The 27,924-nt window shown below is 53.2% G+C and overlaps 1 protein-coding gene across 1 annotated transcript in view; it reads right to left on the bottom strand.

The window, feature by feature from the left end:
• The window catches only part of Ryr3 (ryanodine receptor 3), a 273,574-nt gene that overhangs the window by 9,920 nt on the left and 235,730 nt on the right, over window positions 1–27,924 (bottom strand). The window contains exons 75-97 of the mRNA XM_013014307.1: window positions 27,019–27,125; window positions 26,621–26,672; window positions 26,084–26,140; window positions 25,007–25,106; window positions 24,784–24,863; window positions 23,014–23,090; window positions 20,537–20,610; window positions 20,276–20,293; window positions 19,784–19,864; window positions 19,225–19,313; window positions 17,804–17,932; window positions 14,854–14,958; window positions 12,985–13,066; window positions 11,066–12,384; window positions 9,699–9,760; window positions 8,560–8,731; window positions 7,680–7,766; window positions 6,265–6,462; window positions 5,583–5,713; window positions 2,876–2,918; window positions 2,368–2,495; window positions 1,919–1,979; window positions 1,249–1,395 (exon numbers count right to left, since the gene is read on the bottom strand). Coding sequence (XP_012869761.1) covers window positions 1,249–1,395; window positions 1,919–1,979; window positions 2,368–2,495; window positions 2,876–2,918; window positions 5,583–5,713; window positions 6,265–6,462; window positions 7,680–7,766; window positions 8,560–8,731; window positions 9,699–9,760; window positions 11,066–12,384; window positions 12,985–13,066; window positions 14,854–14,958; window positions 17,804–17,932; window positions 19,225–19,313; window positions 19,784–19,864; window positions 20,276–20,293; window positions 20,537–20,610; window positions 23,014–23,090; window positions 24,784–24,863; window positions 25,007–25,106; window positions 26,084–26,140; window positions 26,621–26,672; window positions 27,019–27,125 — 3,399 coding nt within the window. The remainder of the gene's footprint in view (window positions 1–1,248; window positions 1,396–1,918; window positions 1,980–2,367; window positions 2,496–2,875; window positions 2,919–5,582; window positions 5,714–6,264; window positions 6,463–7,679; window positions 7,767–8,559; window positions 8,732–9,698; window positions 9,761–11,065; window positions 12,385–12,984; window positions 13,067–14,853; window positions 14,959–17,803; window positions 17,933–19,224; window positions 19,314–19,783; window positions 19,865–20,275; window positions 20,294–20,536; window positions 20,611–23,013; window positions 23,091–24,783; window positions 24,864–25,006; window positions 25,107–26,083; window positions 26,141–26,620; window positions 26,673–27,018; window positions 27,126–27,924) is intronic.

Here is a 27,924-nt window from a genome sequence, read left to right as displayed (position 1 = left end):
CTGCTGTGCGGCCGGGGGCGGCCTCGCTGCGCCTCTGCTGTGTGGCCGGGGCATGGCCTCTCTGAGCCTCAGTTTCCTCCTCTGCATAGCAGCTGAACACCTTACAGGGGAGTGGTGAGACTTGGCATGAGCTTGGTGTGTCTGTGTCCTTCTTCCCCTCCCACCAAAGGCCTAGAGCAGTGAGGGAACATGCCTCATGCGTAATTAACCGTGCCTAATGAGAAATGAAATGGTAAGCAGCTTGAGTTCGTAGACTAGCTCGTAGATGGTTTTAATATGGCCGAGGTCATTGCTACCTCCAGCTCATCAATATCCAGGCTTCACACAAGGCCAGAATCAATTTGTGATACATACTTGCTGTATGTGGTTTTTACACTATGGATACATTACATGTAGTAACTATGTATCTCCACCCAGTTGTTTTTCCTGCAGCATTCCTTACATTCAGAGCCTTATACATTCACTGGACTTTTTCACTCAAAGCTGGTGCTCTACCACTGTCACTTCTGGCTTTTGGTTAGTTACCTGGGGATGAGAATCTCCTAGACTTTTCTGCTGGGCTGTCTAAGAAATGAGATCCTCAGATCTCAGCCTCTTCCTGAGTAGCTAGGATGACCGGCGTGCCACCAGTGTCCTGCTTTATTAGTTGTCAGGGACATGTGTCAGGATGACCTAGGAATCTTTTTTTTTTTTTTTTTTTGTCGGTCGTGGGGCTTGAACTCTGGGCCTGGGCGCTGTCCCTCAGCTCTTCAGCTCAAGGCAGTGTTCTACCCCTTGAGCTACAGCGCCCCTTCCGGTTTTCTGGTGGTTTTTTGGAGGTAGGAGTCTCACGGTCTCTCCTGCCCGGGCTGGCTTTGAACCGCGATCCTCAGATCTCAGCCTCCTGAGTAGCTAGGATTACAGGCGTGAGCCACCAGCGCCCGGCTGACCTAGGAATCTTCTAAGCATACCCTTCCACTCCCTGACTGCCAGCAGCAGTTCAGAGCCATGGAGAGCTCTCCACTTCCCTACCTACTCCCCTCGCTCACCTGAATGTGAAGGTCTGAATTTAGGTTTTAGGCCTCTTACGTCACAACTCTAGTTATATCTGGAACCAGTGACAAGTCTGTAGAAACAGTTGCTCTTGGTTCAAGTGTTTGTCCAAGAAACCTATTTGGTACACTACAGCGTACCGGTCCCCGACATCCACTAGCATGTGCTACCTCTCATTTCCTACAATTCTGTTCCCAGCCAACGTCACCCTGGTACCTGTTTGCCATTGTGAGTTACAGATGAAAGGATTGTCCTTAATGTCTTGAAGCCCATGGCGATATCCAGCAGATGAGCAGCGAAGAAGAAGTTGTTGTAGTGGCCCAGGACCGACATGGTTGTATACCAGGCAAGGTACAGAAAGGACTAGAAATGGAAGAGAGGTAGCAACACTATGGACACTCGTGCGTAGGATGTGCTCATTTGCCATCATTCCTCATTTGAGGGGATGGAGGTGCTGAGGCACTGGGAGCCACCCAAGGCCTGCTGCCCCGGGAAGAGTGCTTCCCCGCTGGGCCGCTAGCCTGCCACAGGGAAGAGTGCTTCCCTGGCTGGGCCGCTAGCCTGCACCCTGGGCTTCCCCGCTGGGCCGCTAGCCTGCACCCTGGGCTTCCCCGGCTGGGCCGCTAGCCTGCACCCTGGGCTTCCCTGGCTGGGCCGCTAGCCTGCACCCTGGGCTTCCCCGGCTGGGCCGCTAGCCTGCACCCTGGGCTTCCCCGGCTGGGCCGCTAGCCTGCACCCTGGGCCCCCAAGGAAGTCTGTCTTCAGGGGGAAGGGCTCCACGCACCCTGCGGCTCAGCCGAGCCCCTGGGCATCCTCAACGCTTGTCCCCTACGACAACCCCAAACCCCAGAGAAAAGAATCTTGTTTTTCCAAGTACAGTACTTACATTGTCAGTAAAAACAACCCCCAGTTTCCAGATGTGGTACTTCATGTCAATGGAACTTAGCCTAAAGAGGGAACAAATAATTTCGTAACTTGTAAAGGTCAAGATTTTGTTGTGCTTAATTAGAGAGAAATTAAGTTTCTCTCTCAGGCTTAATAACCTAAATACAGCTCTGAACCTTATCAAGTTATTCAGGTACTCCAGAGAGACAGAGTGGTTGAGTCACACATTTGGAAATGTTAGTCTCTCTCAGCTCTTTTGAGCATAAAAACTGGCCTTCAAATTCTTAAAAGCCTTCCTCTCCCAAGACGCCAGGGCCTGGGCAAGACATTGGTGCCAGAGCAGAGCCTGAGAATTCAGACACACTTGCAGCTTTTCCCTGCGGGTGGAGAGGAACGGAAACATGGTGGCCCTAAGTTAGCCGCGTGGGACCCGTCTCCCAAGCTGTATACCATGAGACCAAAGATGCTGCCTCTGCTGTGGTCTCCTCCACTGGGCTGAAGTCCAGGGCGTTTTTGTCCAGACCCAGGAGTTCAGCAATTCGCTCTGCTCCATAGAGGTCTCCATACTTGTTGATCACCTAGAGCAAAGAGACAACAGGGTGGGCTGGGGCCACCTGCCACAGCTTCCCAACACTGGGACGCTGCTGCCCCTGGGCTTTGTGGGAGACGGGGTGGGGGGGCGTTAACACATGCTACGGAAGACAGAAAATAAGCCAGAGGAAAATGAAGTGACGAGGGCAAGTATGTAAAAACCTGCTTTTAAAGCTGGTCTCTTTTTGGAGGAGAGGAAAAGTTTAATGCTCAGGAGAGGGAGGGCTAAGGCAAAGTGTTCCAAGACAGGAGAGGACGAGAAAGGGCTGGACACTGACGTGTTCTGTGACCTCTCACGGCACATCACACGTGCTTGTGCATGGAGAACTCAAGCATGCATTACAGCTCCTGTGACTGTGGAATTTACCTTTCTCTTCACAAACTTGTCCCAGTAGTTATTAGGGAAAGATCTGCAAAGGGAAAAAAAGAATTGCCTCTTCATTCTGAACATCAAGGCAACACAGCAAGAAACCAACCAACTCGAGCATCTGTCCTCTCCGAAGGGCTCCCAGCCTGAGGTTCAGGCTTCACACTCTGCCTGGGAAGCCAACATTTGCTCGGAACCAGGCACTGTGATGGCAGACAGTCAGAAACCCTCTCCGAGTCTCTCTTCCTGGCCTGCCAGGCACACTGCTGAAGTCCAGTATGTTTCATTTTTTAAATTGCTTTACAGACATTGGCGTTTCATGCATGGAAACAATATTCGGATCATCGCACACTCCCGTCGCCTTCTCCTGCCCCCTCCCTGCAGTCTCCCTAACCTCAAGTCTAATTTGTTTTTAGGTCGAGGCTCCTCATATAGAGAGAAAAGAGGCAATGTTTCTCTGAGTCTGGCTTATTTCACTTACTATGATTTAACATTTTTCTGTAAATAACACAACTTAATTTCTTTTGGTTGACGAATACTCCCCTGCCTGTATCATGTGTTTCTTAGACTGTACCCTGTCCCAGTGTGCACCAGACAAAATCCAAGAGCTACGCACATTACTTACAGCGAGTCTTTTTTTTTTTGGTTGGTTGTGGGGCTTGAACTTTGGGCCTGGGCGCTGTCCCTCAGCTCTTCAGCTCAAGGTGAGTGCTCTACCGCTTGAGCCACAGCGCCACTTCCAGTTTTCTAGTGGTTTATTAGAGATAAGAGTCTCATGGACTTTCCTGCCCAGGCTGGCTTTGAACCATGATCCTCCTATCTCAGCCTCCTGAGTAGCTGGGATTACAGGCGTGAGCCACCAGCGCCCGGCTTTACAGCGAGTCTTAATGTCCTTAACCCTGCTAGGGGTGAGATGCAGGATGTGGCAGAGCACAGACAAGATTCCTAGCTGGGTGGTCTCTGCGAGTCTGCTCAGTTGATTTGTTTAGGAATATTATTGACCTGAGTGCTGTTCAACTCTCCTTTGTACACTCCAACAAGCAGTGCTTGCTGCCTTCAGGACTGAGTTAGATCTCACTCTCTTTTGTGGAGGTGGTGTCTTGTTCTATGCCATCCCTAGCCTTCCAGGTGGAGAGACGGTGTTTCCTCTGCCTGTGGGTTTTTGTTTTTGTTTTGTTGGTCATGGGGCTTGAACTCTGGGCCTGGGCGCTGTCCCTCATCTCTTCTGCTCAAGGCTAGCGCTCTACCACTTGAGCCACAGCACCACTTTTGGTTTTCTGAGTGGTCTATTGGAGATAAGAGTCCCACAGACTTTCCTGCCCGGGCTAGCTTTGAACCGTGATCCTCAGATCTCAGCCTCCTGTGTAGCTAGGATTAAAGGTGTGAGCCACTAGTGCCCAGCTTGCCAGTAGGTTTTATCAGCTCCAATGCAAATAGTTTCTTAATGAGAGTTGAGAGAGATATGACATCTTCAGGAGAATCAGGGAAAACTGTCACCTGGGACAAATCCTCCCTGGGAGGCCTCGTGGGACTAGACTGCAGTACTTCTGGATCTGTCCCCCTTTCTGACTCTGAAACAGAACTATGACCAATACACAGACTCACCAGCTCCTGGTTATGAGGTGCAGACTCACCTCCCTCCACCCATGGGCCTCGCATAAGAGCGCAGCCCTGAGCAGCAACGGCCACCCTCCCTGGCAGGATGGCAGATTGCTCTCTAAATGCCGCCACTGCCATGGCTTGAACTCTGGGCCTGGGCGCTGTCCCTCAGCTCTTCAGCTCAAGTCTAGTGCTCTACCACTTGAGCCACAGCATCACTCCTGGTTTTCTGATGGTTAATTGGAGACTCTTGTCTCACAGATGTTCCTGCCTGGGCTGGCTTTGAACCACGACCCTCAGATCTCAGTCTCCTGGGTAGCTAGGATTATGCCTTACATTTAGGATTTAAAAACAAATCAAGCCAAGCCTCCTCTGTCACACTGAGCTCTTTTCTCTTTCCTTACTCAAGTAAGAGGTCCACAGCATTCGCCTCAGACTCGGTCATGCTTTGTCCTAAGTGTACGCGTCTAGCTACAAGAGATGCTGAAGAACGCTGACTGCAGCTCTGCAGGAGGCCCCTTCGGGGCAGCCTCTTACCCTGAGCTCAGTACGCTGCGTTCCTGTCCAGACTAGAGCTGGGGTCAAACCCCCTTGAAGACAGAACACATACAGTATGTTCTTTGTGAGGCAGGTACACCAGGACATGAGCTTTTTGAGAGTCCTTTAAAAGTTGCAACACTGACCAGGTCCTGTCAGCTTCCAGAGCTGCCCCCTCTACTGCCTCTCAGTGTCATGCGGGGCCGAAGGCCGCTTGCTTAAGGAAAAGACTTCAGAGAAGGGCGTCACGGGACTTTTGTGATGCAGAGGGCTCTGGAGAAGCTGCTCGGCTGAATGTCTAGATTTGGCTAGGTGTCACGTCCTAGAAACACTCCATGTAACTCAGGCACGGAGACCTAGTTTAGATAATGCCACCTGGACTCTCTGGTACGAACCAAATATGCTCAGTATCTTGATCATGGTAGAGTATGGCCTTATTTTAAACCTCTAGTACATGTATGGAGTGTATCACGGTCTGAGAGGTAGTAGGCTGCTGTACTGGAAAGGCCAGGGAGGGGGACTGGACACGGAGGAAGGCTTTTCTTGTTCCGGGGCCCTGGGCAGCACTTACGGCGTGTTGACCACCAGGCGGTCCCACTGGCCCTTGATGTCATCCTCCGACGGCTGCTCAGTGATGTACAGGCCGTCAAACTCCAGCTTCCGGGCAATCTCCTTCTCCCTTTTGAATACCACCAAAGGCACCTTCACGTGGGGAGACAGCAGTCACTCAGAGAGTGGGAGAATTATTGATACCCAACTTTAGCGGCAGGCCAACAGCGTGTATGGACAGGGTTGTGACCTCCCAGATGGCTTCAGACACAGCAGAACTGCCTGCAGGGCCATGTGTTCCACCGAATCAGACAAAATGAGCATCCTTGAAAGCACTAGGTTTGGGCGATGTGTCCCACAATGATAAATTGGCTTTTATACATGGGGGGGCTTCTTCTCATCTTGAATGGTTGTAAGAAATCCTAGTATTTCAAAGATCAGAGAAGAATCTCAAATAGCTTCATCTCTCATTCTGCCCGATGACAGTAATGCCATCCGTCCAACAAGAGATGTCTGAATGGGGACGTGTGCAGAAGGGGTCACACCTGCATCTGGCCGATTCTGGCTTGAGGCTCGGCTGGTGCCCAGGTAATGCCAGAGCCATGACACCGCAAGTCTGAACTCGAGAACAAGGGGCTGGCTAAGCTAAAGAAAACACTTTGCTCTCCAGGACTCAGACTGGTTCAGAGCACAAGGCTGCTCACCTTCAGGCAGTAATATCCCACCACACAGACGAGGGAGATGACGGTGTGGACCACGGCCAGAGCTCCCAGGGCCGGCGCCATGTAGCCGGTGCTCTCCTGCAGGACAAAGAACACCACGGCTTCTTCCTCGTCCTCCTCATTAAAGGAATTCCACAGGTTCGCCACATCCTCTGTCTCTTCTAAAGGTTCTTCAGTGACCTGATCCAAGACACACACACTTCAGAACAGCACAAGGAGCCGTGGCCCACTGAGTATACATCACGCAAATCCTAGCAACACGTTGAGTGAGACCTTCCATTTGTCTTCTCTGGACAACAGAAAACCATCGTTTCACCAAGTGGAAGGTTGGTGTGGGTAAGAACGCTTTAGAAAAATTAGATTGTTGGTTTAAGTAGGAAAGGAAAGAGATCAGATACAGAAAAGCCAGTGACAAGTTATGTCGAGTCTACTCTTTGGTAGCACATAGTGTACAAAACAATGGGTTTCATGATGGCCTTTTTCTTTTGAAGCAGGTCTGGCCTTATAACTTGGGCTAGGCTTGAACTCAGAAGCCTCCGTTGTCCAGGTGCCACACCTGGCTTCTCTGTGACATTTTCATGTGGGTGCACAACATACTTTGATCATGTTCACTGCCTCACACCTAAGACCTTTGCCTCATTCCAAAGAGAAGAGGGAGAGAATGCAATGAAAAATTCAATGCATGTCCTTCAAAATTAAGAGGGAGGGAAGGAGGGTGCGAATGTTGAAAGGGGTGCATTGAACTCATAAACTGTTTTGTTAAATGCCAACTCCTTTGTCAACTACTTAAATAAAAATAAACAATTATTATGGCCTTATAGAATGCAGGATTCATTTGCCAATGTTCAAAGCCTTTATCTTCGCAACGCCTGTTAATTTTCTTCATAATAGTTCACATATATGGAAGTGGCGCTGTGGCTCAAGTGGTAGAGCGCTAGCCTGGAGCTGAAGAGCTGAGGGACAGCGCCCAGGTCCAGAGTTCAGGCCCACGACCAACAAAAAAAAAAAGGAAAATAGTTCACATGTATGAGCTCACTATAATGACTCTCAGGAAGAGAGCTGCATTTGCAATACAGTTCCTAATGTAGGGCCTAGCACATAGTAGGTTCACAATAAATATTTGAAGACTGAATTCTGTAACAACTCAAGCTTCTGCTGTTGAAGTATTATCTAACTTGCCTCCCTTGCCAGCCATAGCTAGAGGCTGTGTACTTGTTATGCCTTCGAACATCACTGTCTCGGGCAATACTAAACATTACTGTCGAATGCCTGAGACACCACCTTCCATGTTAGAATTTTGGCTGTAATTAAGAGCATAAGTTCTGTTAATGTGTTTCCCATAAATAACAGGCTTGGCGTATAGCCACATTGCAAGCAACCCCTGAGTGCAGTATCACCTTATAGAAAAGCAGGATGAAGTTGATAGCGAAGGCCACAAACAGAGCAAGGAGCCTCAGGTTGTAGAAATTCCTGGCCAGATAATGCTGCAAAGGAAAGGAGGGCAGAGAGAGGCTGGGGGAGGAATGGAGCATCTCCCCCTGTGGTCGGAGCTCTGCTCTGGTTAGGGACCTGCCCTTCCACACCCCTCCAAGGCAGACACAAACGCAGGGAGCAAGGGACCAGAAATGGTGATTTTTAAATACTGCTTAGAACTCTGCCCCTGCCCACAACTGTCCCTAAAGGAACCAGATGCCCAAACACAGCGCCACCACGCAAGCAACTGTGAGGTACTTTTTCATGATCGCTCTGCTTGGAAGAACGCTTGCTTGGAAAGATCTCCACATCCCCTCCCCCGGCACGGCCGAAAGCAGCCGACCCGTCCCTTGTAGGTTACAGCCCCACGGTGGAGCCTCCTGTGCTATTCAGCACCCGAGAACGGGAGCAGCTGCTGGGGAAGGTTCCAGTCTCCCAAAAAGGTGCCAGGGAAGGGGTCCTGGCCAGGGGAGCAGGTATGGAGGTTTGGCTCGTGCACAGCACTGCTTTGAGCACCAGTGTGGGAACAGCCCAACCTCAGGGGCTTCTGTGTCTCGAGTGACCAGGCTGCTGCTGGACTTTTAGACCAGGGCCTGCTGAGGCCTCCCCCACCCCGCCCGCCCCCGGCGTCCCCCACAATCACACGTGGGGGCTGGAAGGGACACAGTGGGACTGTGGGCAGAAGGGCAGGGCGGCACGAGGAGCAGGCAGATGGGAGAGAAGACACTGAAGGAGGAGGATGACACCAGCAGCCAGCCCGCAGCTCTGCCCGGCCACGTGGGGAGGCGCTGGGCGGCCGCTCACCAGCAGTTTGGTCTGGTAGGTGTCCAGGCCTTTAAGGAAGTTGGCCATGAAGGCCTCAGGCTTCTCGGCCTTCTGGCCCCGCCGGTGCGGCTTCCTCTTGGTGACGGCTGTCCACAGGACCTCAGCCTGGCCCTCCTCTTTGGCTTCGTCCTCCTTTTCTCGGTCTTCCATGCTGTGGGGACAAGACACCCACTCAGAAGGGGAGGAAAGTGGTAGGAAGTGAAGCAGGAGGCGCTTGGTCCCCAAGGGCAGAGACCACAGCGGCCCGACGCTGGTGTAAACTTCAGGACAGCTGTTCCGGTTGAGGGCCGGTGCTGACCTGCGAGTTTATACTCCGCCTCTGAAACTGGGCTTAACAAGTTTTCTCTTCCTCTTCAGAAATGCTGTTCCTTTTCTCATCTTCTTGAGAGTTAGCAATAGCATCTACTCTTCTAAATTGTGGCAGGAATTAAATGAGATATTGTACGGGCCTGATCTATGATGAGTATTCAATACAGAGTAGATATTACCAAGATGCTCTGCCGCCAGAGCCACACCCTCACCCCTTTGTGTTTTAGTTACTTTTGGGATAGGGTCTTGTGTTTTCTGGGCTAGCGTGGGCCACAATCTCGGTATTTAAACCTCTTGCGCGGCCGGGTGGGCAAGTGTGTCTCCTGTGTCTGGATTATCGGTGGCAGTGTGACTTTTCCTTTTGCTCAGGCTGGCCTTGAGCTATGACGCCTGACTCCTGCGTAGCTGGATGGCATGCATGGGCCACGACACAGGGCCTACATGCTTGATGACTCATTTGTCCCAACAGTGAACACACTGCTAGGATTATAGAGTTAGTTAGTAATTCAACGTGGGGCCCTAGTGGCTCACACCTGTAACCCTCAGCCACTCAGAAAACAAGCATGGTGGTTCAAGGCCAGCTCAGGCAGGGAAGACACTATCTTAAAACCAATCAGAAAAGAAGGCTGGAGGCATGGCTCCCGTGGTGGAGAAGCAGCCTAGTGAGCACTAGTTTCAAGGTCTAGGAAGCCCACCCCCAAACATTCAGATACACGGAATGTGTGCATCACAGAACTGAGGGGAAAACACGTCTGCTGCTCTTATGAGCAACAGGGAAGCTTTCTGGCTGCCAGGCCACACGCACTTACTCCGCCTTCTCAGACTCCGCATTAAGGTCTGCCGCCTGTGCCGCTCTCGCCGCCGCCGCCACCTGGACAGAAACAACAGTCAGGGCGTCGGCACCAGTGTGGCCTGCAGCGGGCCACGCCGCCCGCGGTCCTCATGGCCGCTGGGCCCAGCTCCCTTGCTCTTGGCGCTCCGGCCTCTCAGGACCTCAGATCTGAGGGTCCTGCCGCGCATCAGGCCGTCTGGACATGCCATGACAAAGCTCTCACGCTGGAGAAACCCAACGGTTCCGTTACTCTACATAAGCGGGAAACGTGGGCTCAGACCATGAGAGAGTCCTGTCCGAGGCCCGTGGCCCTGTGGGGTAAGAGACCTGGCACAGACACACACAGAGCCGTTTTCACTGACAGCGCCAGCCCTGTCTTCAGTCCTCTGGCCAACAGCCCTGCACTCAAGAACGAAGCCGGCGCTCCCTGCAGGATCCCGGCCTTCTCTCCATCTTCAGCTCTTAGTACTTAACTGCTTTCAATTAGGCCTTTCCGGGACATTCTAAGTCCTTTGTACAGCAGGGCCTTTGCGCTGGCCACTTCCTCTACCTGGAGCGTCACAGCAGGCTCCCATGTGCCTGTCACCCTTCAGGGTTTGGCTTTCCAGGAACCACGTAGCCGTCTGTCTGCAGGAAGCCACGTCCACCACTTACCATGGTGGCACTGGCCTTTTCCCACTGGGGGTTCAGAGCAAAACCACGGCTCCCCGGCTCCCCATGTCCTGGCACAGCGAGTCCCCGGCTGGGTCTACCTGAATCAGGCTGACTAAGCCAGTAGGACAAATGAATCGCTCTGGAAGGGGTGACTGGGGCTCTCCCTCCGTACCAGGTAGACTTTCCTGTCTGCCTCTCTTACCTGGCACCTCTCCTTCCTAGCATACTGACCTAATGGAGAATGGAAATGGAATGAACAAAGGTGGTCTTGGGCCCTAATTTCTCCCTGCTTCTCTACTTTCTTGGCTGCAAGAATGACACAAATGCTACAAGAGAGGAAACCACTCAGATCCTCCAACACACAACAGGTGTGAATCGCTGCTTATTCACTTTGTCTGGCTGACCGGCTCCACGGATCCAGGGAGCCACACAAGGTCAGCAAAACCTTCAAGACTTCTGGCGCATTCAGTTCACAGCATCAACCCATGCGTCATGAGAGCTACCTTCTATGAAAGACTGGAGCAGGCTGGTCACGCTGGCGCTCTCCCGGGTAAACCGGAGAAGCCCCTAGTGAGACCCCCTGAGGAACCCAGAGCTGGGTGAGGGTCAGGCGTTGACAGCGGGCCTGCGTCTGGTCAGCGGGGGCAAGGCTCCCTCTGCGACCCGGCGACAGCCCCGCGCCGCGCTCACCTGGGCTTTCCTCTTCCTCCGCACGGTGCTCTCCAGCGTAGGCGGCTCGGCCTTGCCGATGACTTCAGACAGGTCACCTAAGCCCACTGCGGGCCCTTCTTTGTTTGGGTGGAGTCCAAAGAGGTCTGGCATGAGGTCTGCGTCCCCCTTCCCGCCCTTCACCGCGTGGCCCGGCTCGGCGGCGGCACGCAGCTCGCCCGCGTCGGCCCGCTCGGCCTCGGTGGCGTCGTCATGGATGCCAAACTGGGTCGGGTCGGGCATGTCTCCCAGGATCTTGGTCACTCGGATGTTCCTCGCGCCTTCCACCAGGCCCCCTCCGAACACCGTGCTCCAGAGGGCCTGAGCGAGGCCCGCCAGGAGGGCGAGGAGCCCGCGGAGCAGCCCCAGGCACAGCGCGGAGGCCAGGCCCAGGCAGGCCTGCGCCAGCTCCCGGGCCGCCATCTTCCTCACGCTCCGGCACTGCCTCCGCAGGTTCCTCAGGGTGGCCCTCCTCAGCAGGGCGGCCGCGCTTCTCTTGGCCGCGGCACAGGCCACGGCAAACGCCGAGGCACACTCCAGGGACCCGTCCTCCTCCTCCTGACCCTCCGTGCCTAACGCACAGGAAGACTCTTCCTCTTCCCCCTCCTCCTCCTCTTCCGGCCTGTCGGCTGAGTCGGACTCAGAGATCTGAGAGGCCAGCTGCATCTCAAAGATGGTGTCCTCACAGAAGCTCACAAACAGCTCCATCTTTTCTTGCTCCCCCCCTTCGTTGACGACGTCAAAGATGAACTGCCGCTTGGATTCCTTCACTTGAGGCTTTTCCCACTGAGTCCGGCTGGACTCGCTGATCTCGAAATACACGCGCTCGATTTTCTTGGCCCCTCCCATGATCTCGATGCGCCCCAGGTAGGGCTCGAAGTATTTCAGCACACTTTCCGCGGGGTCGAGCAAGCACTTGAGGCGAGGGTCATTGGGCATGTGTTCAGACAGATTGGTCAACAGCACTGCCACGTTGAACCCTATGTCCTTGGCCGGCTCATGGAACCGGTCCACAAAGTCAACGTAGTTAAACAGGTCATTCTCATCCGCTTCGGCACAGGAGAGGAGAAAGTCAATCTCGGACTGTGCGTACTGCTTCTGCCCTTCCATGGCCTTCTGGAATTCTCTTTTGGAGATAATCCCTTTCCCATCTGGGTCGTATTCTTTGAAGGCGTCGGAGCCGGTTAAGTCCTTAAGTTTCAAGAACATGTCAAAGAATTTCAGGATCATTTCTACGTTGGTAGATGATTCTACCAGGGTGTCAACCATCTGCTTGCCGATGGTTCCATTTACCACATTCCCTGTGAGACAGGTTCAAAAAGACACACAAACACACAAGTAAACCCAAGCTGTCGTGGACCTGGCTGGGTTGCTATTTTCAGAGGCCTACGTGCCAAATTAGTCAGCTGTGTCCTGACCATGAGGATTTGGAAATAGGGAGGGTGGAGTGGTAGGCCCTAAGTCTAGGCACCAGGAGCCCAGGGAGAAGAGACGGAGGAGGAGAGGGCCGCCCTTGGGCCTTGATGCTGGCCCGGGGGGTGATTTCATCGTGAGGTCACGGGGGACCCTGCAGGACTCCTAGGAGGGCGCCCACCTACACGGCTGCATACACAGCGGCAGCCAGAGGCGTCAGAAGCAACGGGGAGAAGGGGGGGGCAAGGCTTGGAGATTTTCCCCAGTTCATTCTGGCTTTCCCACGGATACAAAATGACTTGGTTTCAGGCTTTGTCCACCAGACCACGTGCCCCTCACTCAGTATTTTTCCTTTCAAAACTTTGGCATTTTAACCAAGGTGGTATGGCATCTACCACTTGCCAGCAGAGTAATTTGCACGATGAGCAAGGCTAGTGCTCGGACCAATGACAGTTGTGCGCATGCCTGGTTATACCAAACAGCCCAACCTTCCAGGAGGGACAGAAGCATCACCACCATGTCCTGAAGGAGATCCAAGAGTTCCTTCAGCAGCTCGATCTGACTGGAATCCTAGAACAGAAACAGGAGACCCCCTGAGCTAGTGGACCCCCGCGGGGTGGTGCACACGGTGCGGGCCGGCCAGAGGGGCCGTGCTGAGGCCGGCGGTGGGCTCCCTTCTCGCGGGGAGGAGCTGCCTGACACCGCCTCCGGAGCACCTGGAGACGCGTCCAGCACGCTCCCTCCTCTTCTCCCCCCTCGTGCCACGGTGGGTAACACTGAGCACCGTCCAGAAACTGCCGAGCGACCAACCCGCTTCGCCAAAGAGTGTCCGAGTGCCTTTAGTAGCTTGTGTTGTCATTTTCTGAACTGGAGATTTACTGGTGAGATTTATAGGAATAGTACTGTAATCACGTTAAGGCAACCATAAGTCACCAATAAATTCCCTTCTCTCAACAAGGCGATAGTCATCAATAAATTCCCTTCTCTCTGGGCTACATGACGCTAATTCCAGCCGGTGGGGACCGGGGTGCTGCAGGTGTCCCAAGGGTAAAGATGGATGGAGTCGGTGGTAGTCTGGCTTTAATCTAAGCGGTGCAGCAAGGTCTTGCTAAGCTAGCTCGTGCTTACACCACACACGGAAGACACGGTCCAGAAGACCTGATCCGAGGGCGAAGTTAAAGTTAGGAAATGATGCTTGCAAGAATAATCTGGGGTCAAACTTCCTTTACAGATGCTCAGAAAGGTCACAGCCCTGGCCTGGGGACTTCCCCTGCTGTGCTGAGTGCTGAAACTACCTTGAAAATACCATGGAAGTAAGGACTGTCAGCTGAGAGGAAACCTCAGAGTCACCCATTGTCACTGGACATCTCACAGTGACGGGACGGGACACAGGACGGGCAGTGGCGTCTGCGGCACGGGGAGGAGGCGGGGAGACCGTCTGGGAGCCCCTGGGCCACAGAGCCACGCACACCCTCCCACAAGGCCAGATCAAACAGGAAACGGGAAGGGCTGCACAGCACCGTCCAGCAGGGAGGAGGCAGACGTGACCGCGTGAACATTTTACAGACACGTTATTTCACGTGCTGCGGTGCACGTGCTCTCAGCAGCTTGACGTGGTCCTGCATGTGTTGGCATGGAGCGACAGCGCTGCCACACACGCTACATGTGTGTGTTCGCAATGCTCTGCATCGCTGCCACACATGCTGCATGTATGTGTTCATGGAGCGACAGCGCTGCCACACACGCTACATGTGTGTGTTCATGGAGCGACAGCGCTGCCACACACGCTACATGTGTGTGTTCGCAATGCTCTGCAGCGCTGCCACACACGCTACATGTGTGTTCATGGAGCGACAGCGCTGCCACACACGCTACATGTGTGTGTTCATGGAGCAACAGCACTGCCACACATGCTATGAGTGTGTGTTCACAATGCTCTGAGCAACTCCAAGTCATGGTGCCAGAGAGATGGAGGGTGAGGAGGGGGGCAGATGGGCAACAGTAGGGGAGGGAGGACACGGATCACAGAGGCATGCCAGGTCTGACAGCACAGACAGGGCGGACGGACAGTGGTTCCAGACCCACCAGACAGCCGCAAGGACAGGATCAGTGTGGCAGGAAGCGAGGACTGAGGCGGTGAGGCCCAACGAAGCGACGCTTGCGCAGAGCCCACCCGGGACCCCTCCTGCCCCTGCCCCGGTGAGTCTGCACAGCCGCCTGGCCCGATGGTGAAGCCCACCCGGGACCCCTCCTGCCCCTGCGAGTCTGTGCAGCCGCCCGGCCCGATGGTGAAGGTGCATCCACAGGGCACTGAGGCCAGCGCCCACCCATGGGGCGCAGCGAGCAGGCCACAGTACCTGAGAGAGCTTCATCTGCATGTTGGCGAACACGTGGAGGAAGCCCACCACGGCGTCCCACAGCCGGCTGTGGGCCAGGCTCTGCTGGTTCCCCACACACGGACCCTGTGGAGAAAGGGAGAGGGGCGTCCTGCTGCGTGCACACCGCGGTGCACACCGCGCTTCCCGCCTAGTCCTGCTCCCAATCCCAGGATGGAGCACGAGGACCGAGCTCGGGCTCTGAGACGCTGTTCTTCAAGTTGATCTTGGAATCAAGTCCTACGCCGAGGAACAATATCCAAACTAGTTAGGGGCCATGGTGGACGCACCCACCCCAGCCTTTCCCAAGTAACCTGAAGTGCCCGAGTGCACCCGTGAGCGCAGGCCCCTGTTCTTTGCAGGCAGAGATTCGCAGAGGTGCTACGCCCTGTGACCACAGGATCTGCACAGCAATCCCCGCTGTTCCGTCACTTCTAGGACTTTCTTATCACTAACCTAAACTTCAGGTATAATTCCCCCCCCTTTACACACGCACACACACACACACACGCGCGTGCACACACACGCACACACACACGCACGCGCATACACACACGCGCGCACACACACGCACACACACGTGCACACACACGTGCACACACACGCGCGCACACACGCACACACACGCGCACGCACACGCGCACGCACACGCGCGCGCACACACACTCATGCACACACGTGCGCGCACACACACGCACACACACACACGTCCACCTATGTAACTACACCAGCCTCACACTGGTGATCCTCCCGTCTCAGCCTCCCGTGCACATACCCCGTTGCCCAGCTTCATGTCACCTCCTAGATATCTTTTCTAAAAGCCACGCACAGAGATAACTTCATTGCTAGCTTTCATTTTCCATGGGAATAACTTTTCCATTTTTGAAAATCACTACCGAATCAACGCCCCTTCCCTCTTCCTTTTACTCCGCCCCTTAGCCAATCTCCACGTTATTTCCTAATCAGAAGTGTCTACAGGACACAGATCCTACCACAGAGCCCTGGCAGGCTTCCTCAGGAAGACACGAGAAGCAGGATGCTGCCTGCACCCACAGGCCACCGACGCTTGCTTTAAAACCACCGCTTAAGTACATCAGCTTCTGACTCCTAGAAGCCAGTAGATCATTTTGGAACAAAATTGGTCTTTAAAAGAAATTGGCAGGCGCAGTGACCGAGCTTCTCAGCTTTGGTTAAATGCTCCAGAGGAGACCCGGGTTAGGAGGGTTCCTCCCAGCCAGTGCCCCTCAGATCTTTCCTGAGACCTGGGGGCAGTCTTGTTCCAGTTTCCAGTGCCCATCCTTACAATCCCCCTCAAAACACTCTGCCCTGAGACCTGGGGGCAGTCTTGTTCCAGTTTCCAGTGCCCATCCTTACAATCCCCCTCAAAACACTCTGCCCTGAGACCTGGGGGCAGTCTTGTTCCAGTTTCCAGTGCCCATCCTTACAATCCCCCTCAAAACACTCCTTTTTAGAGTGTGTTTGTTCTAAGGAGCAAATAGGGTCTGAGTGAGCCAACTGGCTCATCACATAGGCATTTATTGAAGATGAAAACCTAATGCTTTTCATAGAACAGATTTTAGCGCTCACAGAATCTATAGAAAGAGCCACCAAAAACCCTAAGACTCTTAGTTTACAGAAGGCTCATTTGGAAGGATATGAAAATGTACAAGAACAAGGATCAACTGTTTATCCACTTTCCTGGCTCTTCTGTTTTAGCCAGATTGGTGTCATTGTTGGTATCGTGTCTCATGAAGCCACAGACAGTCTGTCGCCACTTTCCCCAAAGACAGGGCTACTACGTGCTTCCTGTCTGCGCTCCTCACGGCTCACGGTCCCACAGAGACCCGTCCGGGGCGCATACGCAAGTTCTTTTCCTTGGAAGTGTCAAACCTGTGTTTTTTTTCTTTTTAAACTTTAAACACTTATTTCCTGAGACAGGTTTCACTATACAGCCAAGCTGGCCTAGTGCGCACGATCCTCCTGCTTGGCCTCCCAATGTCAGGATCAAACTCAGATGATGGGCATACCAAGCAAGTGCTTCTCCACCGAGCCACGCCCCCAGCCACCACAGGGATGCTTCGTAAGCATGGCATAAGTAATTATTTTACATCAGGTATGATCATCTTTTTTCAAGTAGTTTTCTTCATGTATATGTATTCTCTCGATTACACTAAAAGCTCTTCTAAGGATAGAGGTCATATATACTGGTTTTCCTCCATTAATCGCAGGAGAGGACAGCTAAGTGTTTTGTTCAGTGAATACATGAATGAAAATTTATTCATGAGTCTCCTGATTATGACAGTCAAAGACAAATGTTAGTTCTGCCTTCAGAATCTTGTCCCCCTGAGAGCCACGGCACAGATACTGGCTTGACTGCACCTCCTCTACACATTTCCCAGCAGGCTGAGTGCTGAGCAGGGGGGAGAGAGAGGGGGAGAGCCCTCCCCCGGGCTCCCCTGCAGGCTTGTTGCTGCTTTGTTTGGAGATGGCTCAAGCGTGACCTGGCCTCAGCCCCTCCAGTGCTGCGTTACAAGCGTGCACTGCAGTGCCTGGCCTTAGATTCTGCTTTTTAACTTCTACTAAGCATCACTACCCTTCCATTTCATCATTGTATTAACGTGTCCACACTGCTCTAGACATTGAGAAAAAATTCAAGTGGAATATGAAGTTTTCTCTCTATGAGAAGCTAGGATGGAAAGCAAGACGTAACTAGCTGAATGTGAGCAAAGCGTGACAGCACCCCAGCAGGAGCCGCGGGGGACTGGAAGCTAAGGCCACACACGCAGGGCTGGCTGGATGCAGGCTGGCTCCCGTTTCTGGGCAAGAAGCGTTGTCCCGTTGGGGGTGAGCGCAGCCCACTGTGTTCAGCCAGGAACTCTGCGGGGAATTTAGAACTGTCCTTTGTTTTCAGTCCACACGCATTACCACATACCTGGATGTATTCCGTAAGAGAATTGAAAATCTGCTTGGTGACCGCCAGAGCTTTAGAAAAATTGTGCTGCCCTGATTCATCAATGACGTTCTTCCCTGAGTAGTACCAGTAGAAATCACTGATTGATTCCTAAAAGCAAACGAGAGGCGCTAAGTACTGCTGATGCCAATCTGGGAGTAGAACTCAGGGTGAGAGCAGGCAGAGGGAATCCGACACGTCTGACTTCTCTGCCGTGACAGGAGCCATGGACGCTGTGAGGAACACAGGCCGTCAAACCCATCATCTTCCAAGCACAGATGCTTCTCTGCAGGGAAGAACCCGCTGGCCAGAGCGCGGCCCTTGGCATGTGGAGACCACCATAGGTGATGGGTTTTTTTCTGTTTTGGGGGTTAGTTGGTTAGTTAGTCTCACAGGGACTTTTCTGCCTGGGCTGGCTTTGAACTGCAACCCTCAGTTCTCAAGCCTCCTGATTACCAAGGATTACAGGTATGAGCCACCAGCGCCAGGTCTGAGATATTTTTCTAAATGAATAAACTACATTGAAGATTATAATGATTCTTAGCCAAAGAACTGTAATAATAGCAACAAAATAACAGCTAGCTTTTAAAGTGCTCCTCTCTTCATCTTCACCACTTCTGTTTGGGGCATGTCCTACCTAGTTTATGGATGGGAAAACTGGAACAGAGAAAAGGCCCACCGGTGGGTCCTGTGCCCAGTGAGTGGCAAAGCGAGGCCAGGAACCAGCCAGGAGAAGCAGCCCTTTCCTACAGCAGCATAGTTGCACTTTCACCCAAATGACTACACAAAATGACTTCTCAACACTGAAAACTGGTCTTACCTCAGCATGCTGTACAATTCTTCCTCCTAGGAGAATTACTCTCTTTGCAAGTTTCCTTACCGCTCCAGGACACTGGCTGGGCCTGCTCTGGAGAGCTGTGCATTTAACCCTCTCTCCACACATCTCACGTGATGGCACACGGATCCATTCAGTATGTAGGCATGGACTGTAGTGCCTTTCTTACTGGGGTGTGGCCGCATGAACTCCGGTGTCAGGTCTCCCTTACACATTTTCAACTTACTAACAGTGTAAAAACAACAGGAGCCCGCTGGAGCGGCACCCGGAGCTGCGGGCCTTGGTCTGCTGGTGTCAGTGCGAGCGGCGGCCCTCTCTCAGGATGCCGCGCGTGGGCCGAGCCTCGGCGGCCAGCCGCTGCACCACTGCACCACTGCCAGGGTGGACAGCCCAGCTCTGCAGCACTCCTGGCCCTTAGCTGTGATGTTCTGCAGGCTAAGTGCATTAGATGCAATTTCAGCTGATGATGGGTTCACGGGGTGCAGCCTCAGGAAAGATCTAGAAGATGTGTGTCCTGGCCTTCCTGACCTTTGGAAGTGTGGAGCCTCTGCCCAGGGCTCCCCCTCACCTGCAGACGCAGAAGGTAGTCCACAGTGCTGATGATGATGTTTACAGTGGTGGTGTTCCCCATCTGAGTCCGCAGGAAGTTCTGAAAGTCTGAGAGTGCAGTGCTGGTCAGAGCCCAGGCCCGTGGCGCACCCGTAACCCCAGGGAGCCGGGCCCGCCTTTCAGCTCCGCTCAGAGGAGCTCACGCTGTGCCAGGTCTGACAGACGCCATCCCTGGGGCCTGACAGACCTTCAGGCCAGAGCTGTACTCAGAGCCCTCCTACCCTGCGACACCCAACGTGGAACTTCATGAACCTCAAAGAGGCCAGACGAAGAGGACGGAGGTTCTGGGAGGAGTTAGCCTTGGTGGCACTCAATAACAGCCACACAGTGAGGGCTCCTATTGATGAGTGTGCTAACTTCTGTCCCTGGGTGTGGAATGGGCATCCTAAAAGGAATGACCACTGTGCATCCGAATGCTGTCGCCCAGGAATGACCACTGCGTTATCTGAATGCGGTCTCCCAGGAATGGCCACTGCGTTTATCTGAATGCTGTCTCCCTCAACAAAGAGCCAACTCACCGCTGTTGTGGCCTTCACAAAGCAACTGCAGGAATCTAAAGAGGTCTCGTGTAAACTCATCATTCTGAAGAACCTTTTCACCTTGAAAATAGAACAGTCCAGTGAGCACCTTCTAATGAAAGCAGCCAAGGAGAAGCGTGTGGATGCTTTGGAAAAGGAACTTTGGGTGAATGGTGAAAAGCTCTATTAACCTAGAGCTGAAGTGACAGACCACAGAGCCCAGCAAAAGTAAATTATTTAGCCCCAAGACGCATTTATAATGACAATATGGCAGTGGTTGCAAACGGTTCACAGTCCATAACCCATGCTTTACAGAGGGAAGACACTTTTTAAATCAAGCATCAAACTGAGGAGGTTAAATACACTCCATGTGCAACCTGCAAGTCCAAGATGGCAGGGACATGGTCCCCGATGAAGGGCATAAATCCAGTCTCTCAGGATTTACACACAGCGGGAGGGGGGGGGGGACTCAGGCCAGAAACTCCAACTTACCACGTTCACGAACAATAACTGTGATAAAAGAAAAAAGAAGACAGAGTAAGGAGAACATCAGTACCTCGGGTCTGATCGGGTCACAGCTGGCCTGTGAGCCCGTCCAGCCTGCATGCTGGCTTTGTCATGACAGTGCGGCACACATTTGGATGAAATGGCGCGGGCTTCGCAGGCTGGAAGCCACGACCAGAGGCTCTAGCCAGAAAGGGTTAACGGATTCTAATCAGGAAGAGGACGGCCTTGGTCTCGTTCATGACTTACGTGTTCCTTCTTCCGTAACCATCCCCAGGCCTTCGGCTTTGTTCTGTCTCTCAAATGCATTCAAATCAAGGACGCTTTTAACAGACAAAAGAAAACAAGGTTCAGGGCTACGCAGACTGGAAAATGGGTTTCTAATGCCGAAGCATCCGTTGACTAAGAAGATGCGGTGCTATTATTTTCTTGAATTGCTAACACACAGCAGTGCTGAAAGTTTTAACAGTTCCTTGACTTTTTATCAAGCATTGAAGTTTAAAATACCGTAGTTGGCTAGTCTGAGGCACATGCCTGTGACCCTAGCACCCAGGAGGTACGGCAGGAGGAGAGTTCGAGGTCAACCTAGGCTCACAGTGAGGCCCTGCCGCAAGAAACCACCCCTAGGCCTCTGCGCGTCCAGCGTTGGCCCTTCCCCCACGATTGCGTGGGGAAGCTCACTGCAAGGGTTGGGGTGATGCTCGGCTCTACCTTCAGACCTCTGCTTTCTCAGAGATCACGTTAGCTGTAGTTTCCAGACTTAGAGCCACACCCTTGGACGGTCATGGTTCCTCACTGTTGGGGTGCCGTTACGTCAAGAGTAAGTTTTTACCCATGTTGTGCCTGAACCTGGTGAGCTGGCTTCCTCTCCACTCCACTTCCTCCTACCTTTCTGGTTACAGCCACAGCCAGATCCCGGTCACCAGGAAGCCCTAGGGCACCATCAAGCATGCCAGGGAGAGCGGCGTGCGGATCGCCTCCCGCCAGGGCCCCTGGGTTCAGTAAGATAGCAAAGGCCTAGCCTTCCTCCCAGCAGTGCGCAGAGGGAGACGGCAGACAAGAAAGACACGGCACCCCTTCTTCTCTTTTGGGGAGTTACAGATCGTCTGTCATGGAGGTAAATTTTAAACAGCAGAAGAGAAGTTGTGCCGCTGTGTGCTGCTCTCCGCTGTGTGCTGCTGTGACAGGGTTGCTCAGCACAGCGCCAGCCTTCTGTGTCTGTCCGACTACTGAGCGAGAACGTTGCTTTGAAGGCGCAGTTTTGATTCCGAATCTGTGCAGCACAGTTCTGATCCTAATTCCAATCCCTAAACACCCATGTCCAGTGTTTTAATTTTTCCACTGCCTAAGTATTTTACAAATGTGTATTACTCTTGTAATAATCAAAACCCATTAAGACATCTTAAAATGACGGTGAGATGCCAGCTGGCCACTAAGTGCCTGTCACCTTCCTTTCCACGCCATCATTACATGAGAATTAGAAACAAACTTAGCAACATTAAGTACTGTGGAAGGCAGGGAGAGCGCTCAGGGATTCAGTGGAGCATTTTGTGAGCAATGCGGAATGATGGCCCGGCTTTACCTCTGAGTACACATGGGCTGTCCCTCCCACAGCGTCAGACCGATAAGATCACATCCTCTTCTCCTGAGAGAAGTCATAAACTAACAGGCTGTGGGAGCTGAGAGTAAGAGCCAGGCCATAGCCCAGACATGCTCTTTGTGGCCCCAGGGAACACTATTTGTGCAGTCAAATAAGGTTCGCAGGACCCTGAAGTCTGCAGAAAGAAAGGCATGCTCATCTTCCAGACGCTCACATGGAAGACATTATGTTCTACTTTAAATATCTAATATGATAAATACTTATCATAGTCCACGGAGGCAATGAGCTAAACAACTTTGCTTTCTTTTAGAATGAGTTTTCAAGAGTAAGTTGACTCTTTTCTTAGAAAGGCTGCTAGCTCACTTCTCAGAGGAGCAGTGTGGCGGTTACGTATTTGTCAGTGGTTCAGCCGTGAGGGGTGACTAACACAACCAGGTAATGTGAAGGGATAGTTAAATGCTTTGTCTTCTAGTCCATGTCAAAATGTTTCCGTTCTGAATTTACCCCATTGAAAAGGACATACGGGGGGCTGGGAAGGTGGCTCAGTGGTAGAGCGCTTGCCTTGCATGCCTGAGGCCCTGGGTTCGATTCCTCAGTACCACATAAGCAGAAAAGCGGGAAGTGGTACAAAGTGGTAGAGCGCTTGCCTTGCGCTGAAGAGCGGAGGGACGGCACCCAGGACCAAAGTTCAGGCCCCACGACCGACAAAAAGAAACAACCCAAAACCAAAAAACAGACAGATGGGTATATATACCCACCCAAACACACTCCATGCAAAGAATCGTTACAAACAGATGACGGCAGTATGGCTGCCCACAGTGGGGTGCCCTAGCATTCCTGTTCTTTGGTTTTGGCTTTCGTGGGTGTCCACGCTTGGAGAAAAGTTTGAGGAACTCACTCAGCCTCCCAGGAAGACAACCTGACCAGAAAGGAAGGTAATTAAAGAGAACAGCTCGTGGAGATTTCTCCCTGCCAAACGCTGCTTGAACACACTGCTAACTCACACGGTGCCCACCGCCCTCCTCTCCAAAAGAGGGGGGCTTGCAGGTAATCCTGCCCACTGCATTCTACCCCCTTCTCGAGTAATGAAACTTCCAGAAAATGCTGAGTATTTCCCCATATTTACCTGCAGGACTGCATAAGACCAGAAAGGCTCTGAAAGAATCCAGCATCTTTTTTCTCCTTTAGATAATCTAGCATTTTCTGCAAAGGAGAGACATTTTAAATCAAGAAAAAGCAATGAGAACGATGCTGCCGGCCCTCTTTAATTCCAGTGGGAAAGTGGCAAACAGGAGTCACACCAAGCACCAAGCTTGTGAATCTCAGACACACACTCTGCTTACCGACCCCAAACCCAGACACACACTCTGCTTACCGACCCCAAACCCAGACACACACTCTGCTTACCGACCCCAAACCCAGGGACCCAATTAAAAGCTGAGAATGTTTTTTCACAAGAGACGTTATGCTCTCTCTGCTAATGGGAAGGCAGAGGTTTCCAGACGTAGCCAGACATGTTTGCTAACGGATGGTTTTTTTAAAGGCCCTGTGAAGTAGTCAGCTGACAGAGGGTGGGGGATTGAGCGAAGAGGAATCACTAAGAAAATGGCAATTATTTTTGTTATTTTATTTTTTGGGGGGTCCAGTCATGGGGCCTGAACTCTGGGTCTGGGCGCTGTCCCTCAGCTCTTCAGCTCAAGGCTAGCGCTCTACCACTTGAGCCACAGAGCCACTTCCGGCTTTTTATTTTTCTGCTTATGTGGTGCTGAGGAATCGAACTCAGGGCCTCATGCATACAAGGGAAGCACTCTACCACTGAGCCACCTTCCCAGCCCCTTATTTTTGTTTTTGTTTGATTTACTTTTTCCAGTCCTGGGGCTTGAACTTGGCCTGGGCACTGTCCCTGAGATTCCTTTGTTCAAGTCGAGTACTATACCCCTTGGGCCACAGTGCTACTCCTGGCTTTTCCTGTTTAGGTGGTACTGAGGAATTGAACCTAGGATTTCTAGGATTTCATGCATGCTAGGCAAGCACTCTACCACTAAGCCACATTCTGAGCCCGAAAACAGCATTTCTTAGTAAGCAATCTGTTTGGTAAGTGTTAAAGGCGGGAGAGGTGATGCGTGAGATGGCGGCTGTGGAAGTGGAGCTCCTCCCTGCCTGGATGTGACTGTGTAAATGTCTGTCTGAACCGTCACTCTTCTGCGTGCCTGGATGCTCCACGCCTGTCTGCTGGGAGCGCTCCCGATTCAGACTTCAGGCACTTGGCGGTCTGCACTGTCACCGGCTGAGGCTTGCTAGCATGGCGGCGGCATGGCGGCAGGGTTCTGTTTGTGGCATTCAGTGCCGCCGCACTGCAAGGCCACAGCATCAGCCCACCACCAGCCTGGCAGGTCAACAATCTGCTCACGCCTCACTGAATGGGGATGCGTGTGGGGGTTCCAACCCCCCCCCATGTGGGGACGAGATTCCTTATGAGGCAGCAAACTAGAACAGGCCTGAGAAACACCCAACCCTAGGGCTTGGGCACAACTCCACAGTACATGTATTTCTGCATGAAATCAGCTACTGGCAACAAAAGGAAACATTTACTTCTTTTATCCCTGGGTAAAACCTTGTCATCAAATGCACATCTGCCTATAAACTCCCAGCCCTGGTTATAATCATCTGTGCTCGGACAGGACTGGCCGCTAAGCACAATGGCAGCCCTCTGCTGCCCCCGGCGACTCCTCCTTAATGCTTGGAACTGCCAGGCGGGGACGGGCCAGCCTAGGACGGCCACGCTCCGGAATGGCCACGCTCCGCCCAGGACAGGCCAGCCTGGGACGGCCGCACTCCGCCCAGGACGGCCGCGCTCCGCCCAGGATGGCCGCACCCCGCCCGGGCGTCCCCTCACCTGCTGCACGCCCGTGTTGCCGCCGTTGAGAATGGCGATCCCCAGCTTCAGCGTCTCCACCACCATAGGGCTCATCTCACCTGCCGGGCGAAGGTACAGTGCGGTCACGGAGGACGCCAACGAAGCCAGGCTACCAGCTTTACCAGGACATGGTAACAGTGCTTTCTCCTCGTGTGACGGCTCTGGTGGTCTGCCGGGCTTGTCCAGGAAGTGGGGAACTCACCTTTGCTGGCACTGATCATCTGTAGAACCATCTCGGCAGCCCCACGTTCATGCAGCCGAGCCTGTTGATAGAGGGTTTTCTGTTTCTCCATCTCTTTCTCCTAGGGGGGAAAAACACAGAGAACGTCCTGTCCCTCACCCTCTATTGCTTCCCCGTCTACCTCGGTCCCCGTTCCCATTCCCCTGAAAGCGATTCTCCATGCTCAGGGGAGCTGAGAGTCTTAGTGGACTATGGACCACATCCACCGTGTCAGATAAGCAACCCTGACGCTTACAGACAGCTTTCCAAGCACCTGACTCATACTCGCTCACAAACCAAAGACAGATCTTCCACTTTTTGTACTGAGGTAACATAGTGTCTTCCTCCTCCTCTGACACTATGACCACAGGAAAACGTGCGTGCTTCAGCTCACTTATGGTGGCAAACTCCTGCAACTTTAGTACTAAATAGAAACATCTCAAGTTCAAGACCTGCCCAAGATACGTACTGAGGTTCTGTCTCAAAAAAGTAAGCAAACAAACAAAAGTGTGTATTTTCAGTGTCCTGTCATGCAGAAGAGACGCTCAAGAGCCAATCTGCACAAATGTGCCTGAACATTAACAGCACCCCTCCTCTAGAATGTTCCACCCTCTGGAAACACACACTTCCTGGCGCTGGGCTACTGGAGCGTGAACATGCTCCGTCACATGGCTCTGTTCGTTTGCATCTGCTGCAGTCTGTTGGGTGCTCTGCAAATTACAGACTATGAGGATCCTGAAATATGTTACCTTCAGGCCCCCGTGGATTTCAAATGAAAAGTAGTAGCCATTTGCATTTACAGAACAGTAGTGCAAAATCCAGCGCATGGCTCTGATGTGTCATTTTTGGCTGCTTAGGTTTGTTCTTTCACAGCTCCGGGAAGTCGTGTCACGCGGTCAGCCATGCTCGCGGGTGGGCACCGCTTCCGGTGCCCGGCTGGGCCGTGAGACGGCGGCAGACACTCAGACACAGCGGCGGAGCCTCACCCGGCCGGCCAGCACGAAGCTGCTGCTGGTTGGCCTGCAGGCAGCCTTGTGTGTGATCTTTATGAAAACTTACCTCAAATGTTTTTTCCTTGTCTTCCTCTTCGTCTTCATCCTCTCCGCTCTGACAGCTCTGGATTTCCATGGAGCAGGGGCAGGAGCAGAAAAACAACCAAACCGAGACTGCTAATAAATACAACTTTGTTCTACTTGGCACAGATGGGTGACAAGCTATAATTTACCCTGGGACCTCAGGACTCTGCAAAGCCAGGAACATTCTGATCACTCTATGACAACATTCTAGTTCAAATGCCATCTGTACAGTTATCAAGGGGCTAAGAAGGAAGAGAGGAACACCAAGATTCATAGTCAGTGGGACGCAGCCTGACGCCCCACAGCAAATAAAGTTCTGGGGTACATGGGGGTAGGGAGAGCAGGGAGGTGTCCGGCTCCCACGCAGCGGCCGTGCGGCTGCGACCGACGGGGCTTGGCTCCCGCGGGACCCTCTCTCGGGCGCCTGGTGGCGCAGCGGACTGGTCCAGGCGATATCTCCGTGTGCTGGGAGCCTTAGGCCTAGGGAGACAGAGGGACAATGCGCAGACACCCCGTGTACCTTGGCCATCATGCTGGAGTAGGAGGTATACAAAGGGTCCTCTTCCAGTTTGCTGAAGAGAAGGAAGGAAGTCGTTAGAGGCTGCCTCTTGAATCCCACAGGAAAGACCACAAGCCATGTGACTCTCAAGTTATAGGCACTAGTGAGCTAATTAGACAACTCCCCCTCCCCCCTTACAGAGAACTCTGGGATCTGAATCAGCGCTGGCTTGTATGGAGCTCAGGAGTAAGATGTAACTCCGGGCTGCTTCGTCTTCCGAGGCTGCCCGGCGACGTGACGCGAGGGTCTTGGCTGGGAGCAGCTCCTCCTGAGGCTCCCTGTGCTGCCGGCCACCGTGGGCTCACAGCCCGCCCCCCACCCCGGCCCGTTCAGGAGGGCGGCCGCGGATCCGGGCTGACCTCCTCTCTGTGAGCGCGCTGCGGCTGAAGTGGAGAATGATCTGGTGCAGCGGGTCCGGCTGCCTTTCCGGCTCTTCCTCCTCTTCCTCTTCCACCGTGGGCGATCTCTACAACAAATGCACCGTAGGTTTAGGCACAGATTCACCGCGTGCCACAGCGCTGCATGCAAAAGAGGCCAAGCGCAAGGCACAGAGGCATCAGGTTGGAAGCAGAAGAGGAGGCCACAGCCTCGGGACGGAGGCTGGCAGAGACACGGACATATAACAGGGTTAGGCCAGGTGAGAGTGGAGAAAGGGCAGAGGCCAACCACAGGGCAGAGCGTTGGGCCGGCAGAACTTCCAGGCAAGCTGGGGGTACCCATGGCGAGCAGGAGTGCAGAGGCTGAGTCCCGCTGGCCAATTCTGGAAATTTCTCTTGGGGAATTAGGTTGGAGATGGTGGGGTAGGGGGAGCAAGAAGCACAAAGCCCTGGGGCCGCTTTTGGGTCTAATATTGTTCTAGATGCAGCCTGTGTGTCTGCTGGCCTCACGCCCTTCTAGCCCCTCCTGCTCCCAGAGGCTGTCCTCAGCTCACGCCTGGCACCCCCTCCTCGGGCAGAAGGGGGAGGAGAGATTTCAGTGGGGGAGAACTCCCGATGGGCCGATGGGAAACGGGGCAAGCGCCTTCCCCACCTATAGGAGCGCAGAGGAAAACGAGGAGGAAGGGCTTAGCAAAGGGAGGGGAAAGAAACAGAACGTGGTAGGGAAAGGCACGGAAAGAAACACAGGATTTGTGGAGAAAGTAAGTGATGGGAGAGAGATAAGGGAGGAGGGGAGGACAGAGAGGAGGAGAGGGGAGGAAGGGAGGAGGTGAGGGGAGGAAGGGAGGAGAGGGGAGGAGAGGGGAGGGCAGAGGGGAGGAGGGGAGG

The sequence above is a fragment of the Dipodomys ordii genome, unplaced genomic scaffold (genome assembly GCF_000151885.1).
Source record: "Dipodomys ordii isolate 6190 unplaced genomic scaffold, Dord_2.0 Scaffold23, whole genome shotgun sequence".
NCBI classification, from domain to species: domain Eukaryota; kingdom Metazoa; phylum Chordata; class Mammalia; order Rodentia; family Heteromyidae; genus Dipodomys; species Dipodomys ordii.
The sequence above is the reverse complement of the archived record's forward strand: the minus strand, read 5'-3'. Positions and strand labels throughout refer to the sequence as shown.